Source organism: Rhinoraja longicauda, chromosome 23, assembly GCF_053455715.1.
Source record: "Rhinoraja longicauda isolate Sanriku21f chromosome 23, sRhiLon1.1, whole genome shotgun sequence".
Lineage (NCBI taxonomy): Eukaryota > Metazoa > Chordata > Chondrichthyes > Rajiformes > Arhynchobatidae > Rhinoraja > Rhinoraja longicauda.
This window is the reverse complement of record NC_135975.1, coordinates 5,055,694-5,080,638: the sequence shown is the minus strand read 5'-3', so window position 1 is coordinate 5,080,638 and position 24,945 is coordinate 5,055,694. Positions and strand designations below refer to the sequence as shown.

Sequence of the window (24,945 nt, the reverse complement as noted above, 5' to 3'; positions counted from 1 at the left end):
GACATTTTCTTCCCTATTTTCTAATACAAGAATGAGCAAGCAACAAAGATTGGCTGTCCCGATTGCTTTGATTTCCCCATATACAGTCATGAAGCTATACAGCATGGAAGCAGGCCCATTGACCCAACTTTCACATGCCCAATCTACACAAATCCCTCCCGTGTGCGTTTGGCCCATAAACCTCTAAACCTTTCCTATCCATGTACCTGTTCAACTGTCTATTAAATGTTATAGTATCTCGTTCCATATACCCACCACCCTCTCTGTGAAAATCAGTTGCCCCTAGGTTCCAATTAAATATTTCCCCTCTCCCCTTAAACCTATGTCCTCTGGTTCTTAATTCCCATACACTGTGTAAAAGAAATCACAGAGGGGGAGCACTGTGTAAAATATTCTGTGCTTTCACCCGCTCTACTCCCCTCATGATCTTATGCCCCTTCATAAGATCAGCCCTTATCCTCCTGCGCTCCAAGGAATAAAGTCTTAGCCTGCACAACCTCTCACTATAGCTCAGGCCCTCAAGTCCTGGCAACATCCTCGTAAATCTCTGCACTCTTTCCAACTTAACAACATCTTTCCTATAACAGTGTGCCCAAATTCAGGTTACTTTGAGTCCAAAGGCTTTAAGGCTAGTTGTGGCTGTTGTTTCTGTGTAGAATCAGTTTGAAATATGTTTGTCTAATTACTAATACCTATATAACCTTTTAATATAGGGCATGAACTCCCCTCTCAGGATAAATAATTGCAGATCCGAACCACATCTATCTCATGAAGAGGAACACACCATTATGAGTGAGTAAATATTTTAATGTTTAAAAGTGGGATGTTAACACTTACTTTACATTGCATGTTAAGCTGGAAGTAAAATGTTGAGAACGGTTTGAATCACACTAGCTCGGTAGAGTGGAATCACTACCTAGCTTGTATGCTTAAATTGTTCTCAACTTCTTACTTCTAACTTAACATGCAATGCAAAGTAATTGTCCACAACACGTTTTCCAAGATGTGGCTTGTGACTGGTTGGGCTACCAAAATAATTGGTTTTATTCTAATATCATCTTTGTTTACAAGTTAAGGTTTTGGTAAGACATTAAGGGTTTGCAGTATCAGGGTTGCTCATGGAATCACTTGCATAGATGCGGATCCTTTGAGATCGGTAGAATTAAGACATTCATGGTACAGCAGGGTGGAGTCATGGTGTTGGACACCACATAACCATGTGTTGCTGGTCCTGATGCTGCCTGAGGGCCTTGCTTCATTTACTTGGTTAGTTGTGCAGAATGCCATTCATCCTGCAGTGTCTGTACCATTGATTCATTGATACCGAATGTGGTAACTGATTTGGGAATAATCGTAGTAAATGATTAAGAAGGAGTGATGATAGATTTGAAGGGAAAATAGTTTTGTGGTCTTGCCAAAAAGTAATTTTAATGGTTTGAATTGAGAGCAGTGCAAATATTTCTGCAAGGCTATTATACAAGTTAACCGTTCCAAATTGTTAGTTATCAAAACTGCCATTTATATATATTTTTGTTTATTGACTAGATTATTGTGTCCCAATTATCCGTGAGAAATGACAGCGAGTCTCTGTCGTCTTCTACTGTAGTCCTTCTGGTGAAAGTAGTCTCACAGTGCTGTTCCAGAATTTAGATCCAGTGACTAAAATGGAACAGCAATGTATGTCCAAGTTGCCACATTTTTCATTTTCTCTAATCTACTGTACTGCATTCATTGTTCACAATGTGGTCCTGAATTCTACAACTGCAGATATTTCTATTGCTGTCTGTGTCAGAACTGGTCATCTCTAATACATGTCCTCTGTCTGTGGTACTGTGGTTTTCTCTCTTCATTCGGAAGGCCAGCCTTGCTGGATGTGTCCTGCAGCTCTGCATTTTGCAATTTTGTTTGTGTTCTCATTCTCTATGTGCTTGTGTTGGAAGGAACTCCAGATGCTGGTTTACACCAAAGATAGACACAAAATGCTGGAGTAACTCAGCGGAATAGGCAGCATCTCTGGATAGAAGAAATCATTGCTTTGTTCCACAGACATATGGTCATAAGTGATAGGAGCAAAATGAAGCTATTCAACCCATCACGTCTTCTCCACCATTCAATCATGTCTGATCTATCTATCCCTCCTAACCCCATTCTCCTGCCTTCTCCCCATAACCCCTGACACCCGTAGGCTTCTTGTGTCTCCCTGATTTTAATTGGTGACTTTACCTTAAGCTGCCTGGACTTTGCAATTACTTACTCTATGCATTTTAAAGAAGCTGCTTAAAGCTATCATTTTTGTCCAAGCTTTTTTTGTGCCAACATTCTTTTGTGTGGCATTGTTATCAGATAATACACATTGATACAATAATGATATGGTAATACAAATGAGCAGCAGCAACAAGAAAGAGTTTAACCATCTTGAACTATTTTCCTTTTTAAAGCATGTCAAAACAGATTGGTGAAGATGTTGAGAGTATTTATTTCTTTATTACTAATGTTGATCAAGATGGTAATTTTTAATTACTTCAGCATTTTATTTGGCAAGTTCTCCTGGAAATAGATCCTAACATGGGCTATCAAGCCAGCAGACCATGGGATGATGACTTGAAGTTGTCCAGAGCAACCATGCATGCTCTGATTTCTTTGCCCAAGCAGGCTATTATCATCCTCTATTTCTCAAGTTGCCAAACCAAAGCTTAACACCATATTTAACAGTGGGAGTTATAATGTGTTACGTAGCATACACACATTTTTGCTCTTTCAGTCATCAATCGAAATGACATAAAACTTCAGACTTCGGTACTCTGATTGGAAATAAAGGCAAGAAATGTTGTTGCCTTGTTGAAGGCCCTGTTTTGTTCTGGCCTTCTCTATCTTTCAGTCTGAAGAAGGGTTCCGATCCGAAGCATCATCAGGAGAATGGGGTTAAGAAGGATAGATAGATCAGACATGATTGAATGGCGGAGTAGACTTGATGGGTTGAATGGCCTAATTCTGCTCCTATCACTTTATGACCTTATAAGTCTGAATTGGAACAACGCAAGGATCTCTTCTATCCAGAGATGTTGCCTGACCTGCTGAGTGACTCCAGCATTTTGTGTCTATTTTCGGTTTAAACCAGCATTTGCATTTCGTTCCTAACACAAGAAACTCCGTTGCTTGGTCCATCAATTGAGGTCTTAAAATGCATAAACATTATAAACCATTTGCAAATGATCAACTTTCAGAAGGGACTGAAGATACTGAATCAAACCTATGGCTAGCAATGGAGTAGATCAAAGGCTGGAAAAACTGGATCAATTCCTGCAGCATTTAATTGTAGCGCCAAATGAAACCCCCATTGAATGCAATCTTGACAAATGTGTGGACCAAGCAGAACAAACAAAGATCTGAATGCAATTGATTCTGAACAACTAGTTATAAAATGAACATTTCTAACAGTCCATCTGAATGTCATGTTCAGAAAACACTGCATCATTTTACTCAGCTGGAGAAGTCCTTTTCTCCACTGATGCTGCCTGACCCGTTGAGTTACACCAGCTTTTTGTGCCTATCTTCGGTGTAAACCAGCATTGAGTTCCTTCTTGCACATCATTTTACTGCCGTGTTCCTAAATACCCGTACTGCGTTTATGGAATCTGCACATTGAGCGACTAATACTAGACACTGACTCATATATTTGGAGTGGAAATCTGAAGCCATGTGAAAGAAGCTTTGTGAAAGAAGCATATTTTCTGCTAACTTTAACATTCTTGCTATACTTATTGCCAAATTGTGTTATTACTGTACTGGAAGCTTTGCAGACTTGCCTACAACTACAACATTCCCTCTTTTCCCATCAATGCCCCCGCAATTCCACGCCACCTGTATTTGTTTTCACTCTACTATTTGCCAATCAGCCAGCTTCTAGGGGAAAAAGGGACAAAAAGCCTATTTATTCACTGTAGTTTTGAGCTTCATTTATGCCATTCATCTTCTGTCACATGTCAAGAGACGCTCAACAAGTATTCATGTTTGTGTGGAGCAATTTGGAGCATGAGCCATTATTGGGATGCTTAAAACCATCACAAATGGTCTTCTGTTTGTTCAAAATCATTATGAAGTAATTTAAATTAATTGCTGAAACAAGTTTTTGGTGCACTAGTTGAATTTGGTGAATGTGTATGCTGTATACTTGCCTAATTGAGAATCGTGATGGGACCATTGTCACGATGCTTATCTTGCCTGGTGCGAGTATATTCCAAAAATACGGGAGTAATTAAAAGTGTTTAATCACATTACAGGAAAGTTGTCTTGCATTAGAGAGGATGCTGAAGTGTTTTATGAGGATATTGCCAGCAAGAGAAAATTGTAACTCTGTAAAGATTTGATAAGTTGGCCATGTTTTTGGACCAGAGAAGGCTGAAGGGTTCTTCATAAGTATGCCGTTAGAGTAAAAAGGGATCCGTTTCCTCTCTCCTTTCCTTTCATGTCACAAGCCATGGTAACAGAATTCAAGTGATTCGTAAGGGATAAGAGAGGAGATTGGGGACACTTTTTTCACCCAGAGCTGGAGGGTCTGGTGCTAAATCCCTGAAGGGATGACAGAGACAGAAACCCTCGTCACATTTAAGGGGTTCTTGAAGAGCTGTGATTCATAGTGTTGTGGACCTATGTAAAGTGAGGTTAGGCTGGGTGGTTTGTTCTTGACAAGTACAGGTGGAAAGGACATCTTGTACTCGTGTACTTCGTACTTCAATTTCTCATGATGCTACATCTTTATTTAAGATCTGTGAAACAGTATCATCTGAGTTTATACTTTTAACATTCCAGTTTAAGCATTTATTTAAAACACGATGCAGAAATAAAGTGTTCAAGTTGGAAATATTGTAAAGATTCAGCTTTTAGGTAAAAGAAAAAGAAAAGTCACTGCAAGTTTTATTAGAATTTCAATCGTGACTTCCACCCCCTTCCCTGTTTCCCTGTGATTTTAAGTGTGAATGTTTTTATTGAAAATCTTCTCTCCTACATACCTGTTAAGTTGTAATTGGGCAAAAAAATTCACATGGAGCCTGTGAAACAGGATTACAATCTATTACAATTAAGTAAACTGGCACGTGCTTCAGTGTTAAAGGTTTTAGTTATGCTGCTGAACTATTTATGAGCGCAGCGGTAGAGTTGCTGCTTTACAGCGAATGCAGCGCCGGAGACTCAGGTTCGATCCTGACTACGGGTGCTGCACTGTAAGGAGTTTGTACGTTCTCCCCGTGACCTGCGTGGGTTTTCTCCGAGATCTTCGGTTTCCTCCCACACTCCAAAGACGTACAGGTATGTAGGTTAATTGGCTGGGTAAATGTAAAAATTGTCCCTAGTGGGTGTAGGATAGTGTTAATGTACGGGGATCGCTGGGCGGCACGGACTTGGAGGGCCGAAAAGGCCTGTTTCTGGCTGTATATATATGATATGAAAATGAATCATTGTAAGCTGATTGATAAATGTTGTTATCTCAAACTCCACCTCAGACCTGAGCACCCAAGCAGGCTGACAATCATTGCAGGCTTGGCAGAGGTGGTGGGGTGGGTTGAGGTTGAAAGTTCTCAATTACTGTAGAGTGTAAGTAACAAAGAATATTTAAAGACACAGCAGAGGCTAGAAATTCTGCAAATCGATCGGAGTCCTGAGAAGAAGTGGGATGGGAGGTGTTGAACAAGAAAGCTGTGGGAGTCAATGGGCTTGCAATAGATGTTGAAACAAGGAACTGCAGATGCCAGTTACAAAAAGAGATGCAAAGTTTTGGAGTAACTTAGTGGGTCAAGCAGCATCTCTGGAAAACATAGGTGACTTTTGAAGGGACCTGGCTCAGAACATCACCTATCCATGTTCTTCAGCGACGCTGACTGACCCACTGAGTTACTCCAGCTCTTTCTGTCACTTTTTATGGCTTGTGATAGATATTGTAATCCTTTGTTTGAGATGGAAATGAGTATTATGAAGTGCAAATGTGGGAATAGGCTATTTGGGTAATGACGGGTGAGCTGCAGTCAAACAATAAAATCTTGAGTAGTGCAGGAAGGAACTGCAGATGCTGGTTTACACTGAAGATAGACACAAAATGCTAGAGTAACTCAGCGGGTCAAGCCGTATCTCTGGAGAAAAGGAATAGGTGAAGTTTTGGGTCGAGACCCTTGAGATTGAGAGGCATCCTGACAGAAGTGTTCTTGCTTTCCAGGTGATCCATACTGGAATATAATACGAGTTGTCCATAGACTTTTTTTCTGTGCATGAATTACACGGGTCGAGATTGCTTTAAAGTTTAATGGCAATGGCCACAGTTACAATCTTTCAAAGCAATACAATAGACAATAGGTGCAGGAGTAGGCCATTCAGCCCTTCGAGCCAGCACCGCCATTCAATGCGATCATGGCTGATCACTCTCATTGTAGCTGAAGTTACAACTATTGGGCAGTGAGGCAAGATGGAAAATAGACACTAAGTGTTGGAGTAACTCAGCGGGACGGGCAGAATCTTTGTATAGAAGGAATGGGTGACGCTTTGGGCCAAGACCCTTCTTCAGACATTGAGGCAGGTCACTTTACTTTCTTTGGGGCTTTCAGAACCTATTCAAGGACTTCATCTCGTCCGGCTGCTTTCCAAGAGTTTATCCTTGTGAGAGCAGATCCGACTTTGGCCACAGAGATGTATGGGGTAGAGCCAGCGGGGATGTGTGGAACATGCCGAGGAACTTTGCTTGCTCCAAATGGGCTTAAAAGGCATTGAGTTCATCAGCCAGAGATGCATCATTGCCAGAGACCTTGACTTGTAATTCATTATAGTATTCAGGCACTGCTACAGTTGCCTGGCATCCACTCGATTAAATTAAGCCTCCAGACTTGTTTTGGCAGTCTCACTTGGCATCCCTGGTAACCTTGCATAGGTCATACTGCTTGTTCAGTGCGGGATCATCCTTCTTGAGAGCCATGAAGCCCATGCTAGTTCCCACAGTGACCCCTTTTGACTTAGAGGAAGTCAGAGAAGTTGAAAGAAAAGTTTTTTAATGAGAAAACATTCGGCCAAATGAAGGAGATTGGGACTGATTGAGTTCTTCAAGAGCGTTTAATTGTCATATGTTCCGTTAATGAAATAATGAATTTCTGACTTGCAGCAACATAACAGGCATGTAACACAATGCACATAGATAATTTATAATTTAGTGTTCAAGAGCCTGATGGTTGTGAAGAAGGAGCTATTCTTGAACCTGGTGGTCATGGTTTGCAGACTCTTGTATCTTTCTGATCGTTTAAAAAAAATGAAATGAGAGGATGGTGTGTCATTGCTGGCTGTCTCTGAAATAGTGTCTCCCACAGATCCCTTTCATGTTGGTGAGGTCAGTACCCATGACGACTGGGCAGTACCCCCCTCTTTGTAACCTCCTTCATACCTGGGTGTTTAAGTTGCTGAACCAGGCCGTGATGCAACCAGTCAATGCTATCTACCGAATGCCTGTAGAAGTTCAAGAGAGTATTTGTCAACATGCCAAATCTCCTGAATCCTCTGAGAAAGTAGGTGGTGATGGGCCTCCTTTGTGATAACATTAATGTTCAATATTCCTGTTCAAGAAAAGAGTGAAGGGGCCTTGAACCATCCCTTGTGTGACATGGTATAGAAGCATTAGAAGTCCAACTAGTTTAATTATATTCTGTATGTTTTAAAAAGAAATGGGGCCTTTGTTTCCTCTGTACATCTCATCATTTGCCTTTTTCTAAAAAGGCAGCATCATGGCTCAGCAGTAGAGTTGCTGTCTCACTGTGCCGGAGACCCGGGTTTGATCCTGACTACGGGTGCTGTCTGTACGAAGTTTAAGTTGTCCCCGTGACCTGCATGGTTTTTCTCCAGTTTCCTCCTGCACTCCAAAGACGTGCAGGTTTGTAAGTTAATTGGCTTGGTGTCATTGTAAATTGTCCCTAGTGTGTGTGTAGAATGGTGTTGGTGTGCGACGATTGCTGGTCGGCGTGGACACGGTGGGCCAAATGGCCTGTTTCGGCTCTGTGTCTCTTAACTAAACAGAAGGTAAAGCCATGTTTAGTCTCCTGAGAAGTTCCTTATGAAGGTGGGATTTTCTAAAATGAAACATGATGCTTCCTGGAAGTATGCTCGGGATTTTGTATGCCAAACAATATGCAAATAAGTCATTTGAAACTTATTTGCGATTAAAATACCTGTTTACTTAAACGTAATCAAATCCAATCAAATTTGTGGTTTACGTGTATAAATGCATGTGAGGAATGTGATCAAGGAGTAATTTGGATGATCATTCAATCATTTTATCTCTGGCATCTTGCATGATGTATACCTTGTGATTCAATGTGAAAAGCCATGGGAGGATGACATGCTCAATGTAAAATGGTGCACATTATTTGTTTTAAGGGTGAGACGCAGCTGCGAGAGCTACTGCCTCGCAGCTCCAGAGTCCCAGACCCAGGGTGCTGTCATCGGGAAGAAGATTAAGGAGCCTGAAAACTGTTAACGTCCAGGTTCAGGAACAGCCTTTTCCCGACAGCCCGTTTGGCTAATAAACACTACAAATAGGCACTTCTTGTGTTTGAGGCAGCAGAAGTTTTGAAGCTGCTTCTGCTGTCTCTGTTTGTTGTCGTTCACCTGAACGACATAGACTTGCAAGCTTTGGTTTTGTCTTTTTGCACTATTATTGTTTGTTTGTTTTTATGTGTATGCATATAGAAACATAGAAAATAGGTGCAGGAGCAGGCCATTCGGCCCTTCGAGCCTGCACCGCCATTCAATATGATCATGGCTGATCATCCAACTCGGTATCCCATACCTGCCTTCTCTCCATACCCCCTGATCCCTTTAGCCACAAGGGCCACATCTAACTCCCTCTTAAATATAGCCAATGAACTGGCCTCAACTACCTTCTGTGGCAGAGAATTCCACAGATTCACCACTCTCTGTGTGAAAAAAAAACTTTCATCTCGGTCCTAAAAGACTTCCCCCTTATCCTTAAACTGTGACCCCTTGTTCTGGAAATGTGTATGTGTGTGCGTGTGTGGAAAATGTTGGATTTTTCTTGTATTTGTTTACAAAGTACTGTGTTTACATATTTTGTTGTGCTACTGCAAGGGAAGAATTTCATTGTTCTGTCTGGGACATACGACAATACAACACTCATGCCAACCTCCAAATCATGCCCTATTTGCTTTGCTTTCTGGATATTTGAACCAATCAAAAATACTTGACCACTAACTAACCTTTCGCTGTGTCTCTCCAAACCTTATTGTACCAATTTCTACCAAAGCAATTCTGAATGGTTATTCAAAGTTCTGTTTCCTTTCTAATGTCCTTTAATATGAAGTGATTGTATATTTCAGTCTCTTCTGTTTTCATTAAATGAACTGAAGTGTTAGAAATTAATATACTTTTACTAAAGTTTAAAACTGGGAAATAATTGCCAATTAGTGCCGTTTTTCACAGTTCCAAATGACTATTTAAATAAATGAGTGACAAAAATAGGACTGGTTCCTCAGGCGTTAAAAGTAAAGTTTTGACATGTCACAAAGCAGTAGTTTTCTGTAATTCTAAAACTCCCATTGTTTCAAGTGAACATTGTATTGCAAAATTGGATGGGTTTCAGGCTGGGAAGATAATTGAAGGTTTATGTACACTTGGATAGACAGGCATATACTCCACAAAATACTGTGGTCATTATTGTGTTGGGATCACAGAAAAGTCACCCGTGGAATGTGTTTATTCATTGAATGGTGTAGATGGCATATTGCAGTGGCTTTTTCATGTTCACAGATTCTATGAGAAGAATTATGTCATTCGGTCCATCAAGTCTATTCTGCCTTTCAATCATGGCTGATCTATCTTTCCCTCTCAACCCTATTCTCCTGCCTTCGCTCCATAACCCCATACACCCAAACTGAATCTCCACAATGTGGCAATGAATTCCACAGATTCACCACCCACTGACTAAATAAATTATTTCTCCTCTCCTTTCTAAAGGTATGTCCTTTTAGTTTGAGGCTATGACTTCTGATCCTAGACTCTCCGACTAGTGGAAACATCCTCCAGGCTATCACTCTATCCAGGCTAATAATTTTAATTTTTTTTCTCACTCCTGAACGTCCTTGGAAACTGCTATATTTGTAATTGATGTTGAAACTGACACAATTTAAGGCAAATGCAGAAATGCATAACTATTTTAAAATCATTGTCACAACTCTGTTCCAAACTACTAAACCCTCTCCAGTGGATGCATAAACTGAGAAAATAAATGCATCGGAAACCTTTGTAAATAACCAATTAAGTTAGTACGTATGAAATGTGTGCAGATGCAGGCCACATGATTCCACAAACCAGATCCACTGTCCACGAAAAATCACACTGTAGGAAGGAACTGCAGATGCTGCTTTACACCGAAGATAGACACAAAATGCTGGAGTAACTCAGCGCGACCGGCAGCATCTCTGGAGAGAAGGAATGGGTGATGTTTTGATCGCGGACCGAAAATCACACTGGTTTGATCTCTGCCTCAGCTCCCACATTCTTGTAGTTCTCTGTGACCCTTGATAGTCTTTACAGATTGTTATTTTTAAACGTCTATTTAATATATATTCAGCGGTTTGGCATTCTCAGCCTTCTGGGATAGGAAATTTCAAAGATTTTTGCTTCTTTGAAAAATTCCTCCTCCTCTTCTCTGTCTTAAACAACAGATCCATTATTCTAGCTTGCACACAATTGAGAATAAAACAGTTTGCTGCCAGTGTTAATACCTATATTGATGACAGGATGAGACAGCCTCTGGACCCCAAACAAGAAGACATCAACAAAGTTATTTATGATCTTGAGAGATTTCTCAGAAGTGTTTTGAAGTGTATCGGGTACGGTGCATTGTATGGTGATTTTAGTAGGAGAATGCAGCTGTGACCTTGACTGACTAGTTTGTTGGAGTTTGTGTTTTTAATCGCTCTCTTTGGTAATGAATAAGGATCAGGTGACACATTGACATGGCGGTAGAGTTGCTGCCTTACAGCACCAGAGACCCGGGTTCGATCCTGACTAGGGGTGCTGTCTGTACGGATTTGTACGTTCTCCCTGTGACCTGTGTTGGTTTTCGCCGGGTGCTCTTGTTTCCTCCCACATTCCAAAAATGTGCAGGTTTGTAGATTAATTGGCTTCTGTAAGTTGTTGCTAGTGTGTAGGATAAAACTTATGTACAAGGATCTCTGATTGCCGTGGACTCTCAAAACTTGTGGAAACTAAACTGATCTAGAAGCTGACTCGAATTTGCACGCAAGATTACGTACATTCTGAAGTTTACCATGTGGGAAGTAAGAGAATGAAATCCAAAATGTAGAAGTTGCAGCTCATACAGGCAACATGGTGGCTCGAATAATCTGTACATTTGTTGTCTGTTGTTTCAAATTGACATCGGGGATATCAGTCAAATTTATAAATGTAGTGGCAAATGTAAAGTTGTACAATGCTTAAAGGCATTTAAATGAAATTGAACTATGTACTGGAAAATTAAATGTAACCAGAAGGTGAAATTCACAAATGCCACTCTAACCTGGCAGTGTTTTGTCCTATTAATTTAAAAGTTCTACGTGTTTAATACTATATTTAACTATATGATGCTGTCTCGCTTATTGGAAATTGATTGCTCTTTTTATAGAGAAACAATACAAAGATGCGTCCATTTTACAAATAAACCAATTTCTAGAGCCAATGGAAACAAAATTCAGTTACATGAATGCCGTGCAATGAGCTGTAGATGCTGGAATATTGAACAAAATGCAAAGTGCTGGTGGAGCATCTGTGGAGGAAATGGGCAACTGACATTTCTTCTTCAGACTCGAGGAGGGTCCCGACCCGAAACATTGCCTGTTTCTGTTCCCCCACGGATGCTGCCTGACCTGCTGAATTACTCCGGCACTGTATATTTGATTTCTATGTTGTACGAACTGATGGATTCCTGTGAATGTTGTATCCTATATGAGCTTTGCCTATGGAATACACTATACAACTACTTTATATGCACTCATTAATGATCTTTAATGGTCCATGATGACTGCTAAATCATTTACAGCAGATGTTGCTGCAGCTATTAAAAGTTACCTTCGTGAGATTTTGTAACACCGTCTGGTGCCAATTGTGAATTATTTTCTGTGGGTCTGTCAACAATTCAAAATTTTCAATTTATTTTAGAGAATCTAAGCAAATACCAAAGTTAAACCTTTTCAAAAAAATAGCCACAATTACTTCATGTAGGGGTGGCACGGTGGCACAACGGTAGAGTTGCTGCCTTACAGTGCCAGAGACCTGGGTTTGATCCTGACTATAGGTGATGTCTGTGCAGAGGTTTAAGGTTCTCCCCATGACCTGTGTGGGTTTTCTCCAGGTACTCCGGTTTCCTCCATACTCCATAGTGCAGGTTTGTATGTTAATTGGCTTTGGAAAAATTGTAAATTGGCCCTAGTGTTTGTAGGACAGTGTTAGTGTATGGGGATCTCTGGTTGGTGCGTTCTCGGTGGGCCCCAAGGGCCTGTTTCCGCGCTGGATCTCTAAAACGTAAAAAGTTCTTGACTACCTTCTTTAAATCTGTTTGAAATACATTATCATGCTGAAGTTTAGTACCGGGGAAGGAAAACAATTAAATCCAAACACATTGGACGTTGTAACATGTCCAGGCGACAGTGATGCAGCTCCAGTCACCCAGATTTGATCCTGATCTCTTTTGTTGTCTGCATGGAATTTGTACATTCTCCTTGGGTTACCTTTTTGGATGCTCGGGTTCTCTCGCATATCCAAAATATATGCTGTAATTTTGCCCTGTGGTGTAGATGAATGGCAAAAAAGAATCAAAGGGGAGTTGGACACAAAATACTGGAGTAACTCAGCAGGACTGGCAGCATCTCTGGAGAGAGGAATGGGTGACGTTTCCGGTTGAGACCCTTTGGGAATTGATGGGTATATCTCAGAGAGAATAAGATGCGAGGTTGTAGGGAAAAGGAAGTGCAGATTATGGAACTAATTGGAGAGCCAGTGTGGACCTGATGTAATATAGGGCCTTCTGGTTAGTTTTGAGATATACAGTAACAATACAGAATGAAATACAATTAATGTTTGAGATAGATAGCCTCTAATGAACGGTATTTAACCTGGAATGTCAACTCTTTTTTGTGTACTTACGGAATGTTTCCAGCTTTTTCTTATATTTTTCAGATTTGCAGTATTTGCAATATTTTGTTTAATTAAGAGTATCTTTAGCCTCCATGTTTCTATAGCAGATCTTTCACTGATTAACATTAGGATAGTAATTTTTTTTCTTATTGCCGTCCCAAAGGCTTGAGCTGTAATGATGTACAGAGATCTCAGCAAAAGGTAGGTAAGATTACCACAAAGAGAGATAGAAAATTTGTTCTTCAGGATACTATAACCAATTTAAAACACTTGGATGAATGTATCTCTAAATGAAACAAACTAAGCAGCATGGATACACAAAGCCCTGCAATGTGAAAAAAATTCTAATACTAAAATCAAAAATCAAATTCAACAGGCTTTCCTGACTCTCCTTCCACAAGAGAAAAGGCTGAAGGGTAAATCAATGTAATCTGTGAAATTACACCATAATTCTTTTTTAATATCTATCCAATTTATCATTGATAAAGAGTTGAAAATTAGGGAGCGTAATTAGAAAATAGTTGATAATTTATTGAGCTCAAAGGAACTTGAATATTAAGATTTTCACGATGCAAGATTGAAAGGAAAAGTGGCCTTGTTTTAGGAGGAAGCTATTGAATAGAAATAATTGTTCTTTGCTATAATTCAAAATAAAGTGCTTCTTGGCAGCATAATCTAAAGACATTTAATAAAATAGAATGTTTGTGTCTTATGCATACCTCAACAACAAAACAAAATAGAAGTCTGAAATTTTGTATGGACATTTGGTTTAGCAATTCGATGTGCAGGACAACCTCCGATTTTCTAAAACCACCCCCTATGCCAAAGGAGGCTTAATTTTAATTTTCCCCATTTAAAATGGATTTGAAAAAAAACCTCATCAATATTTATCTGGATGAGTCTGATCAAAGTACTTTTGGTCTATCTGAACCAGAGAAATTCAAAACATTTGCACTGATGTTCTTCTAGATACCATCAACAATTTAAAACAGTTAGATGAATGAGAGAAATAACTGAGAGAACTAAATAGTTGAGAGTACTGAAAACATGATTTAGTGAGATGCCAAAAGAATGCCTTGGATACGGTTACAGTTAGTTAACAACGTCCAAATAAATTGTGTTTGTCCAGTCAGTCTGAAGAAGGGTTCCAACCGAAATGTCACCTATCTATGTTCTCCGGGGATGCTGACCCGCTGAGTTGCTCCTGCATTTCTGTTTTCCTTGGTAAACCAGCATCTGCACTTCCTTATTTCAACCCTAGTCTTTTATTTTGCTTCTGGTGGAAGGAAACAAAAATCCTTATTTATCTACTTTTGACCTGAGTTTGAAGACAAAATATGAATGTCCTAGTTAAGTGATCACCAGGCTCTGCTTCAATATCTTTGACAGGGACTTTTGAAAACTGCACTTTTATCTTTTAAACTTCCGTTAAATGTGGAGACCCCACCATTTATCATTGGTCAGGTGACTGCAAACAAAAACATTCTCAGAGGTTGTAAACCTGTTAGATACAAAATGCTGGAGTAACTCAGCGGGACAGGCAGCATCCCTGGAGAGAAGGAATTGGTGACGTTTCTGGTCGAGACCCTTCAGACTGAGATAATATGCAAGTGAATTAATCTAAGTTTGCTTTGAATTTACTCAAATTTGGAAATGGAAAAGTTAAATACAGACTCGGAGGAAATGATTTTTATGAAAATCTTGGGCTGTATTACATCACTTCATGTTCTGATGGGATCTGTTTGAAAGAGTAACCTAGGCAGCTCAGGCCATGAAATAAGACTTTTCATTGAGTTTCCTGGGCAATCTATACACTTTAAATCTATTGACTGTCTTGGGGCATGAGGTCATAAGTGTTAGCAGAATTAAGCCATTCGGCCCATCAAGTCTACTCCGCCATTCAATCATGGTTGATCTATCTCTCCTTCCGAACCCCATTCTCCTGCCCATAACCCTTGAAACCCATATTAATCAAAGTTGTACAAATGAGGTTGTACATTTTCATGTTTTCTTTTAAACACTGTCACCATCTGATATGCCATCATACTTAGGAATTTGGATTTACCAACATTATGCAATGGTACAAGACAATCATTTCAAAAGCTGCTACCACATGGAATTGAGACTAAAATAACTGGTAATTATTATGGGGAAATTGTCTTAATCCTTTGGATACCAATTATTCCATCTGATTTAACTCTTTCAAATCATGACTTCAGTTCCCTGTTCAACCTAGTTTTACAATGAGCAGTAACAAGGTGCAAGAACTAATGCTGAATGTGTTGGCCTTAATCTCAGCTCAATATTTTTCCCATGGTTAGCTAGATGTTAGTTGCTCCAGAGATGGAAATAAAAGTAATTCTTACACGATAATCCATATCATGAGAGGAATAGATCAGGTAGATGAACAGCATCTCTTGCCCAGAGACGGTGAATAGAGGACATAGATTTAACGTGAAGGGAAAAAGATTTAATAGGAATCTGAGGGGTACCTTTTTCACATAAAGGGTGGAGGGCATATGGTGCAAGCCACCAGAGGAAGTAGTTGAGGCAGGGACTATCCCAACATTTAAGAAACAGTTAGACAGGTACATGGATAGGATGGGTTTGGAGGGATATGGATCAAAAGCAGGTAGGTGGGGCTAGTGTAGCTGGAATGTGTTGGCTGGTGGGCTGAAGGGCCTGTTTCCACACTATCACTCTATGACTTTATGACTCTACCTTTGTTAAAAGTGTATTCCGAAGCACTTCAGTATTGAAATTAAATGCATTCACATGCTGTGCATGGAAGCATACCTGCTTAAAGACAACTAAATTAAATCTAATATTATTATTTTATTAGTAACTTTGCACTACAGAATTTTAACCACCTAATTATATTGTTCATGGAATAATAGTATATTTAAATTAGATTTTATTTCATTTACGAGGAGTGCTATAAAACCCAATTGCATGAAGTCAAAGCTAATATCATGACCGCTAGCAAAAGTAATGTGAGCAATTCTGAGTGTAGCAGTTAGTCAGAAATAAATGGATGTGCAGCCAAAGAAGGAAATACAAGGAAGACAGAGTGTTAAGCGTGTCTTTATGTTCTTCTAATATTAGAGTGAACAAATTTAAGGCTGTTCCCATCACTTAAAATGATCTTTCAGAACACAATTCAAAGACCAGCAAGAAATTTCATTTTCAGCACCACTGGTAGCGTAGTGGTAGAGTTGCTGACTTACAGAGCCAGAGACCCAAGGTCGGTCTGTACATTTGCCTGTGACTTCGTCGGTTTTCTCCAGGTGATCAGGTTTCCTCCCACACTCAAAAGTCGTACAGCTTTGTAGGTTGATTTGGCTTCGGTAAAAATTGAAAATTGTCCCTAGTGTGTGTAGGATAATGGTAGTGTACGGGGATCACTGGTCACCACAGACTCGGTGGTCCAATGGGCCTGTTAACAGGCTGTATATACTAAACTAAATGAAACCACTCATAAAAATTATATGTCTTCCTACCTAGGATGTTTGAATCTTGTGCTGCACAAATTGCCATTTTCTCTGTCTCCTGGGATCCCCACACTCAGAAGCCGGTCGACAGTCAATTTGTTTTGGTCTATGTAACCTGATGAAATATTGCAGAAAACTGGATGCAACACATCCAGTGGCACCAGGCAACATTATTGCTCTAGTACTGAAGACCTGCACCTCTAGTTTAGTTTAATGTCACGTGTACTGACCATGCTCTAGCCAAGCTGTTCTGGTCCAACTTTCTGTCAAAATTCAGGAACTTGCCTCCTGGTTGGTCTACTGTCATCTCAAGTAAAGCGATGGAAGATGTTGTGGAACTTTTCTAGGTTCATTTAATTTTCAGTAATCTTTTCACTAAATTTGAGTCCTGGGAGGAGGGCTGCTTGTTTCTAAGGCACATTACAGATTTTATCCAAAATGGCCAAAGAATTGAACACTGGGGATAAGATCAACTGCTTTGACATTTTATTGAGTGTTTCATTGAGGGAATTTTAGTAAAACTTGAGTCAGGAGGAAAACATTTCAAAGGTCAGGAGTGTTTCATGGTAATATTTACTGGGAATGGAGCAATGATTTTTTTGCTACAGCTTTTGCATGTGCATAAGCACAACAATACAGCAAACAAATTATTGTATTGTTAATTGTACATTAATCAGTTTTACTAGGTAACCAACCATAATAGTGCAAGCTGAAGTACATAGTGCAACCCGTAATTCATGTTTGTACATTGTTTTAAAAGTCTGATAGTTGATGGGAACAAGCTGTTCTTAAACCTGGAGGCAATGGTTCTCAGGAATATGTACCAGCTTCATGATGGTAGCAGCGAAATGAGAGCGCGGTCAGGCTGGTTTGGGTGTTTAACATTGGCTGGCTTCTGGTAGATATCTTGGATGGTGAGGAGGTCATTACCCATGATGGACCTGGCAAAGTCCATAACCTTTTGCAACCTCTCTTGTTTTTGGGCATTGGAGTTACCAAACCAGATGTGACGTCATCAACCAGTATGATCTCCACTGTACACTTATCAAAGTTCAAGCGAGTTTTTGGCAACGTACCAAATCTCCTCAAACTGCCGAGGAAGAAGCATTGATGAGCTTTCTTTGCAATTGCATCAGTATGCTGGACCACTTAGTTAGAAATGGTGAGACAACACTTGTAGAGTGCTGTGTGTATCCAGCTTTTGAAAAGATGTCATTAAGTTGGAAAGGATGCAGAAGAAATTCTCCAGGATCACACCTGGGCTTGATTTCTAAGGGGAGGTTGGATAGACTGGAAAATTAACCAAAGCTCTGCACTCTAACTCGTAGCAAGTTAACCTACATATTGTACTGTGGTTTTGAATTCTTCTGGTTTCATCCTGTTTGATCAAAGGGAACTTCAGTTTGGACTTCACTTCCTCAACCTCTCCAACACACTTCTCTTTCCTCATTTTTGCTGGAGCTTAAAGCCAACCTCTTTGTTCAGTATGCACATGGAGGTACAAATGCCTGCTGTCGCACACCTGCAGGTTCATGAACAGCTACTTTCCAACACCAACTGGGTTCTTAAAAAGACCTGCACAACCCAAATCCTACCTTGAAAAGTTGAACGCTACGGGCGACCTCTTATGCTGCCATGAACTTATAGAATTTATGTATAATTTATGTTTTTGTCTGCAGAAGGCCCCTGGCCAGAAACGTAACCTAGCCATAATCTCCAGAAATGCTGCCTGACCTGCTGAGTTACTCCAACACCTTTTTACGAGGAGTGCTATAAAACCCAATTGCATGAAGTCAAACCAGCAAGTCTTTTTGCAGTTCCTTGTTTCTACATGTGTTTTTGTGTGTTGGCTGTGTGCCCATGATACTGCTGAAAGCAAGATTTACATTGTACCTGTCCTCGCCATACTTATGCATATAACAATCAACTCAATTTGATTAATTTCTCAAATTGAGCTCCTTGTGCATCTTTTAATTCTCAATAGACCATTTTGGCTCCATTCATCTACCTGAAAAGATTCTTGATCTCCAATTACCTTTTGGAATATTTACTAAAATACTGAGTTGCTTAGCAGCAACCATTAACTGAATATTTTTATAGACGATAATGTGCATCATTAGTCTGATCTTGATGAAATATTGCCCTCAGTCAGCACCACATTCTCATTACTGCAATGTGTGATCGCTGGAAAAATATATATTTAAAAAACATTCCAGACTTCCTCCTCCTCCTCCAAGAGACCCCCTTTTGCTTTGAAAGTCTGAATTGGCCCATTCTGTACTTCTCTGCCTTTTGTTACCCCTTTAACTGTAGATGCCATTGTTGTGAAAATGCAGCCTGTGAAGATTTGTTTTATTTACAAGGATCTGTCTTGTTAAAGGCAGAATAAGAATCTCATTGAAATCGTGAATAAAAATTTGATATTTGTGTATTAATTGTTACTGATGTACTTATTAAAATAGTTACTCAAAAGGCTTGCGATCTACGTAACTTTATAACCCACACATATCAGGAATTTTCACCAGGCTAGGAATTGATTATTCTGAAGACTGAAGTGTCATTATCACACTGAACAGTGTTGTTTCTGAAGAATTGGAACATTGAAAACTGGGGGGGGAGGGGGGTAGACCTGAGAGAAGTGTATTAAAATGAAGAGAGGCATTGATAGGGTAGACAGTCGGAGCCTTTTTCCTGGGTGGAAATGTCAGACTAGAGAGCATGGCTTTAAAGGCAAAGAGGCATAGTTTAAAGATGTTCAGGGCAAGTTTGTTTTCCCCCCTCTCCCCCCCTCCCCCACCACCACGGAGCGAGTAGGGGGGGCTGGAATAAGCTGCCACGGGTGATGGTGGAAGCAGAAACGATAGTAACTTTTAAGAGGCTTTTATATAGGCACGTGAATGTGCAGCAAATGGAGAGATGTGGATCAGGTGCAGACTGAAGGGATTAATTTAATTCAGCTGACATCGTAGGCCGAATGGCCTGTGTGGTAGTGTTCAATATTTAGTCACATACAATGCCCTGCTACTTAAAACTGTTTGAAAGTTAGATAATAAACTACATTTGATAGTCAATTTTGGAAAGTCAATTCTCCCAACATAGAATGGAATATGTTGATTCCAATTCAGGGAGGAGATTTAGCGAGCTGTTCAAGTACATTTCAAAGTGACTTGACTATCACTTAAATACACAGTGATGTGTGAAATCTTCAAGTACATTGAGGCAGAGCTGTCACTAATGGGAAGCTGTGTTTGTACGTTATTTTTGTTTGTTAATATGGCCTAATACTGATTCACACCTGAAAGACTGTGACCTTGAAAGACTGACTAAAGTCATTGAGATAACATGGATCCTTTTGAAGTTATCTTTTTTGCTAGCTGCTCTAAATCCTTTCACAAGAGGTTTTTCTTAGCTTAACAATGCCGGAGGAACTCGGTGGGTCAGGCAGCATCTGTGGAGGGACTGAACTGGAGTTTCTGATCGGGACCTGTCTTCAGACCGATTTGGCTCGATGGGTTGCGACAAATGGTTTTACCATCAGCAATAGCCCAGTGGTGAAAGAAAGATGTTGGTGAATAAGAAGCGTGATTGTACTGATCACCTCCTCGTGGCAGGTGGAAAATCTACATAGCTTGTAATTTAAATTGTGAGGCAAAAATGGGTTAGTGTGGGAACAAAGTAAATAAAATAAATCGAGCAAATGGATTAAATTATTTAAATGAAGCCTCTCAAAGCAATTGTTATTTTCCTGACTTCCCACCCTAACCATATTTCATCAGAATTAAAATTTAAAAAACTTAAATATGTAAAAATAAGGAACTGCAGATGCTGTTTGACAAATAAGACACAAAATGCTGGAGTAACTCAGCGAGTCAGGCAGCATCCTTGGAGATCATCAATAGGTGCCTTCTTTAGATGTATTAAATATGTACAATACATTGTTATAATTGTAGGAAATTGCACCGTAGGTAGTTGAATAAATGAAAAGTATGATCGGCAGATGAATATTTGAGTTATGCCTGAGTGTATTTGTTAAATAAATAAAGTCAGATTATGCACGTTTAATTTTCCTCTTACAATAACCATAAGTTTAAATCTCTATAACTAATGCAGCAATGTTCAGGCTAAATTAAGTCAATTAGTTTTGGGCAAAATTGTGTTCTGTGATAATGGGCATGAAAATGCTTTATGGATATCCTGTATTTCAATGTTTAGTTATGTATTATAAGCAAAGTGAATTTCTAAATGTTAGATGGAATGCACTTTTGGGAGTAATATATGATTCTTAATGTTAAAATGTATTGAGCCATAGAACCATTAAACAATTCCATGGAATGTGGCAGTTTGATCTAATTGTTTGTATATTGGAAAGGCAGCAATCAATTAAGGCAAGAAATATTTGAGTAAAATAATAAACAATTTCTATTATACGAAGAATTCATTTACTGCACATTGCTAAAGAATAGTGCGAGAATGCTCAATCTCTGAAATGTAGTTTGATCAGAGGGGATGTGTGGCTTAGACTGACATGAACTGCATTAATTGGTGAATCTGCAAACTCGGGGCTTAAACATTTAAGGAGTGTACCACCTGCAATCAAATAACTTGTGATAACTTGTTTTAGAAATGTATTCTCCCTGCTGATGTCGCATCAATGCGTGATTACGTAAAACATTAGGAAAAGGCCAACATTGTATTTGGCCACCAAATTACCTGCTGCATCCACATCAGTTTTTCTCTGTGTTGTGGACAAATGTACCCAATCTCTTTATACAACAGCATTCTGTAACCTATATGTAAACAGCATGCTGCTTTTACGTTCTCCGGACTTTTTACTCCACTTGCGTAATCTACCATTTATTACTTATCAGACCCCGAGTCTAAATTTCCAATTATTTTACCATCTGTTTTTGGATTGTCAGCAGATTACAATACACCGTGTCCCTTCATCTAAATCATTAACAGAGATTGTAAGTACTCAAGGCTCCATTGTTAATCCCTCTGCTGCCCCTTTACATGCAGTGTGCTCATCTGAAAATGACTCCATATCCTGAGCAAAGTACAAAATGATGGAGTAACTCAGCATGTCAGGCAGCATCTGTGGACCGAATGGATATAGGCGTGTTTTGGGTCTGGACCCTTCTGGAAAGAAATAAAACCTCCAGCGACAGGCTTTACAGCGGTTGTCACTTGACAAATAAACATAACTCTATCCATGATTTTAGGCAGTTTGAAGAAGGGCCCTGAGCCAAACTTTTGCCTATCCATTCCCTTCACAGATGCTGAGTTACTTCAACACGTGTTTTGGTCAATATTCCAGCATCTGCAGTTCCTTATGTCTCCCATGCATTCTGCTTCTGTTTGCTTTTGATCAGATAATACCCTATCCATTCTGAAATATTACCCTAATATCATGTGCTCTTGTGCAGTGTATTTTTATGTTGCAACTTATTGAATGTCTTTGGAAATCTAAATACACTATCAAGGCATACATTATCAAATACACTATTGCTGTCTGCACAGAGTTTGTATGTTCTCCCCACGACCTGCATGGGTTTTCTCTGGGTGCTCCGGTTTCCTCCCACACTCCAAGGACTTAGGGATTTGCAGGTTAATTGGCTTCGGTAAAGTTGTAAATTGTCCCTAGTGTGTAGGATAGTGTAAGTGTGCGGAGTGATCGTTGGTCGGCGCGGACTTGGTGGGCCGAAGGGCCTGTTTCTGCGCTGTATCGCTAAACTAAAGTAAACTAATGAACTGGTTTCCCTTTATCCACACTGCCTGTTACACCCTCAAAGAGCTCTAACAAAGTTGTCAAACATGTTTTCCCTTTCATAAAACTGTGCTGATGATGTTTGATATTCTTAAGACTTTCTAAATGCCCAACAACAATTCCCTTAATAGCTACCAGCATTTTCGCATTGATAAATGTCAGTCTGATTGGATAATGATTTTCTGCTTTCTCTCCCCTTTTTCATGAGCAGGAGTATTACTTTTGGCTTCCCAGTCTGCTGGGACTTTCTAGAATTTAGAGAATTTTGGGGGGAAAATCACCATTGATCTTCCACTATTTATGCAGATACTTGTTTTAAGGTCACATGGTGCAGAGCCAGGCCTCTTGTCAGTCTCCCATTCCCTAAGCTTGCCTCATACCCCAGTGATAATAGTTTTAAGTTCCCCCATTATTCCTACTGGATACTCTACTATAATTGAACTGCTTTTGCCGAAGTATGTGAAATATCTGTTCCAAGTCTCTGTCATTTGATTATTTGACATTATTAATTTTCTAGTCTCATCCTCTTCGGGCCAATATTTAGTTCGGCTCAGTCGCTTCCATTTTATTTAATTATATGTTTGGTTAGCTTGCACTCATGATTTGCTGTTTCCTAAATCTTCCCACTCTTCTGTCCATTTATTTTCACCACATTGGCTGCCTTTCATTTCCATCTGAAACCATTGTTAATTTCCTTAGATTGCTAAGGATGGATCATCCTTCTCTTGGGTTCCTCTCAGTGGAATATATCTTTGAAAACTATGAAATGTTTGCCGTGGCTTATCCCCTGTTGTGATTTATAATTTATTTTCACTGTCCACAGTAGCCAACCTGACCTTTTGCATCTTTGTAATTGTCTTTAAGTTTAATATGCTGGGGAATGCGGTATGTGTTCAGGGTTGCTGTGTCAGAACAGTGGACATCCACACTCAAAACAGTGGGTCCTTTCCCTTTGACCTCACACTGTATTAGTAAACCATGTACTCTTCACTCTTCCCCAACACTTAGCTGAAGTGGCAACTGTGATCCTCAAAAATGGTTTGTGATTTGTAATCCCTGCACAACAGCACAATTAAATGTGACTAGCTCTCCCTCAAGAAAGCTGTAGTTTAATTTTTGAGATACAGCATGGAAACAGGCCCTACAGCCGACCAGCGATCCCCATAGACGACTAATATCCTACACACACTAGGGAGAATTTACTATTTTTACCAAAGCCAATTAACCTACAAACGTGTACGCATTTGGAGTGTGGTTGGAAACCCGAGGAAAACGCATGCGGTCATGTACAAACTACAGCGCATGCGGTCATGTACAGACATTAGCTGTAGTCAGGATTGAACCCGGGTATCTGGCACTGAGAGGCAACAACTCTACCACTCTGCTTCGTGCATCTGGAATAAACTCCCCGAAGAACTCAAACAGGCCCAAACTCTAAATATATTCAAAACTAGGCTTAAAACCTTCATGTTCTGCAGTGTCTATGACTAGCACTTTAATTCTTGCTACTCTGTATATCTTACTTTTGGTCTATTTTTATTACTTTTTATATCTTATTACTTTTAATAATAATAATAATAATAATAATGCATTACATTTATATAGTGCTTTTCATATACTCAAGGACGCTTTACAGGGATTTAGAGAACATAGGGAAGTGAATAAATAGATAAATAAGTAAACGAACAGAGAAAGGAGACAGAAGGTGAGGTGACCTTCAGTGGTTGAAGGCAGTACTGAACAGGTGAGACTTCAGTGATGTTTTGAATGTGGTGAGTGTGGAGGAGTCTCTGACGGTTTGGGGTAGTGAGTTCCATAGGGTGGGAGCAGCGATGGAGAAAGCCCTGTCCCCCCAGGATCTGAGTTTGGTCCGGATGTGGGGGGATAGGAGATTGGCAGCAGCAGAGCGGAGGGTGCAGGTGGGAGTGTGCCTGTGGAGGAGGTCGGTCAGGTAGGATGGGGCCAGGTTATGGAGGGCTTTGTAGGTCATGAGGAGGGTTTTGTACTGGATTCTCTGGGGGATGGGGAGCCAGTGGAGTTTGTAAAGGACGGGGGTGATATGGTCACGGATCGGGGTGTGGGTGAGTAGACGGGCAGCGGAGTTTTGAATGTATTGAAGTTTACTGATGATTTTTGAGGGTGCGCCATAGAGGAGGCTGTTGCAGTAGTCCAGACGGGAGGTGATGAAGGCGTGGATGAGGGTTTCTGCAGCTGTGGAGGAGAGGGATAGACGGAGACGGGCAATGTTTTTGAGGTGGAATTTAATCTAATTATTACTCTATCGTTCGCTCGTGTGTCAGACGACGTTAGCTCGCTGTTGGCTTCTGTCGTCGTCCAACATGTTGACAGAATTGGTCGCCCGACGCGTCACAGAGTGCATCGTGTCGTCTTTTCCGGGGGATCGCCACGAGGAGGCTTCTGTCATGATCCCCCATTACTCTATTAATCTTACTTATAACTATTTATTTATCTTATTACTCTTATTTGTATTTTCCTACCTTTTCTCCTTGT

The 24,945-nt window shown here is 40.0% G+C and overlaps 1 protein-coding gene across 5 annotated transcripts in view; it reads left to right on the top strand.

The window, feature by feature from the left end:
* usp6nl (USP6 N-terminal like) overlaps positions 1-24,945 on the top strand; it is a 151,124-nt gene that overhangs the window by 18,609 nt on the left and 107,570 nt on the right. For 4 of the 5 annotated variants that reach the window (XM_078419492.1, XM_078419489.1, XM_078419490.1 and 1 more), the window contains one exon: positions 714-792. In XM_078419492.1, coding sequence (XP_078275618.1) covers positions 717-792 — 76 coding nt within the window. In that variant the 5' untranslated portion in view covers positions 714-716. Of the gene's footprint in view, positions 1-713; positions 793-24,945 lie in introns of those variants that run through there. The other variant, XM_078419494.1, reaches the window with a different exon arrangement.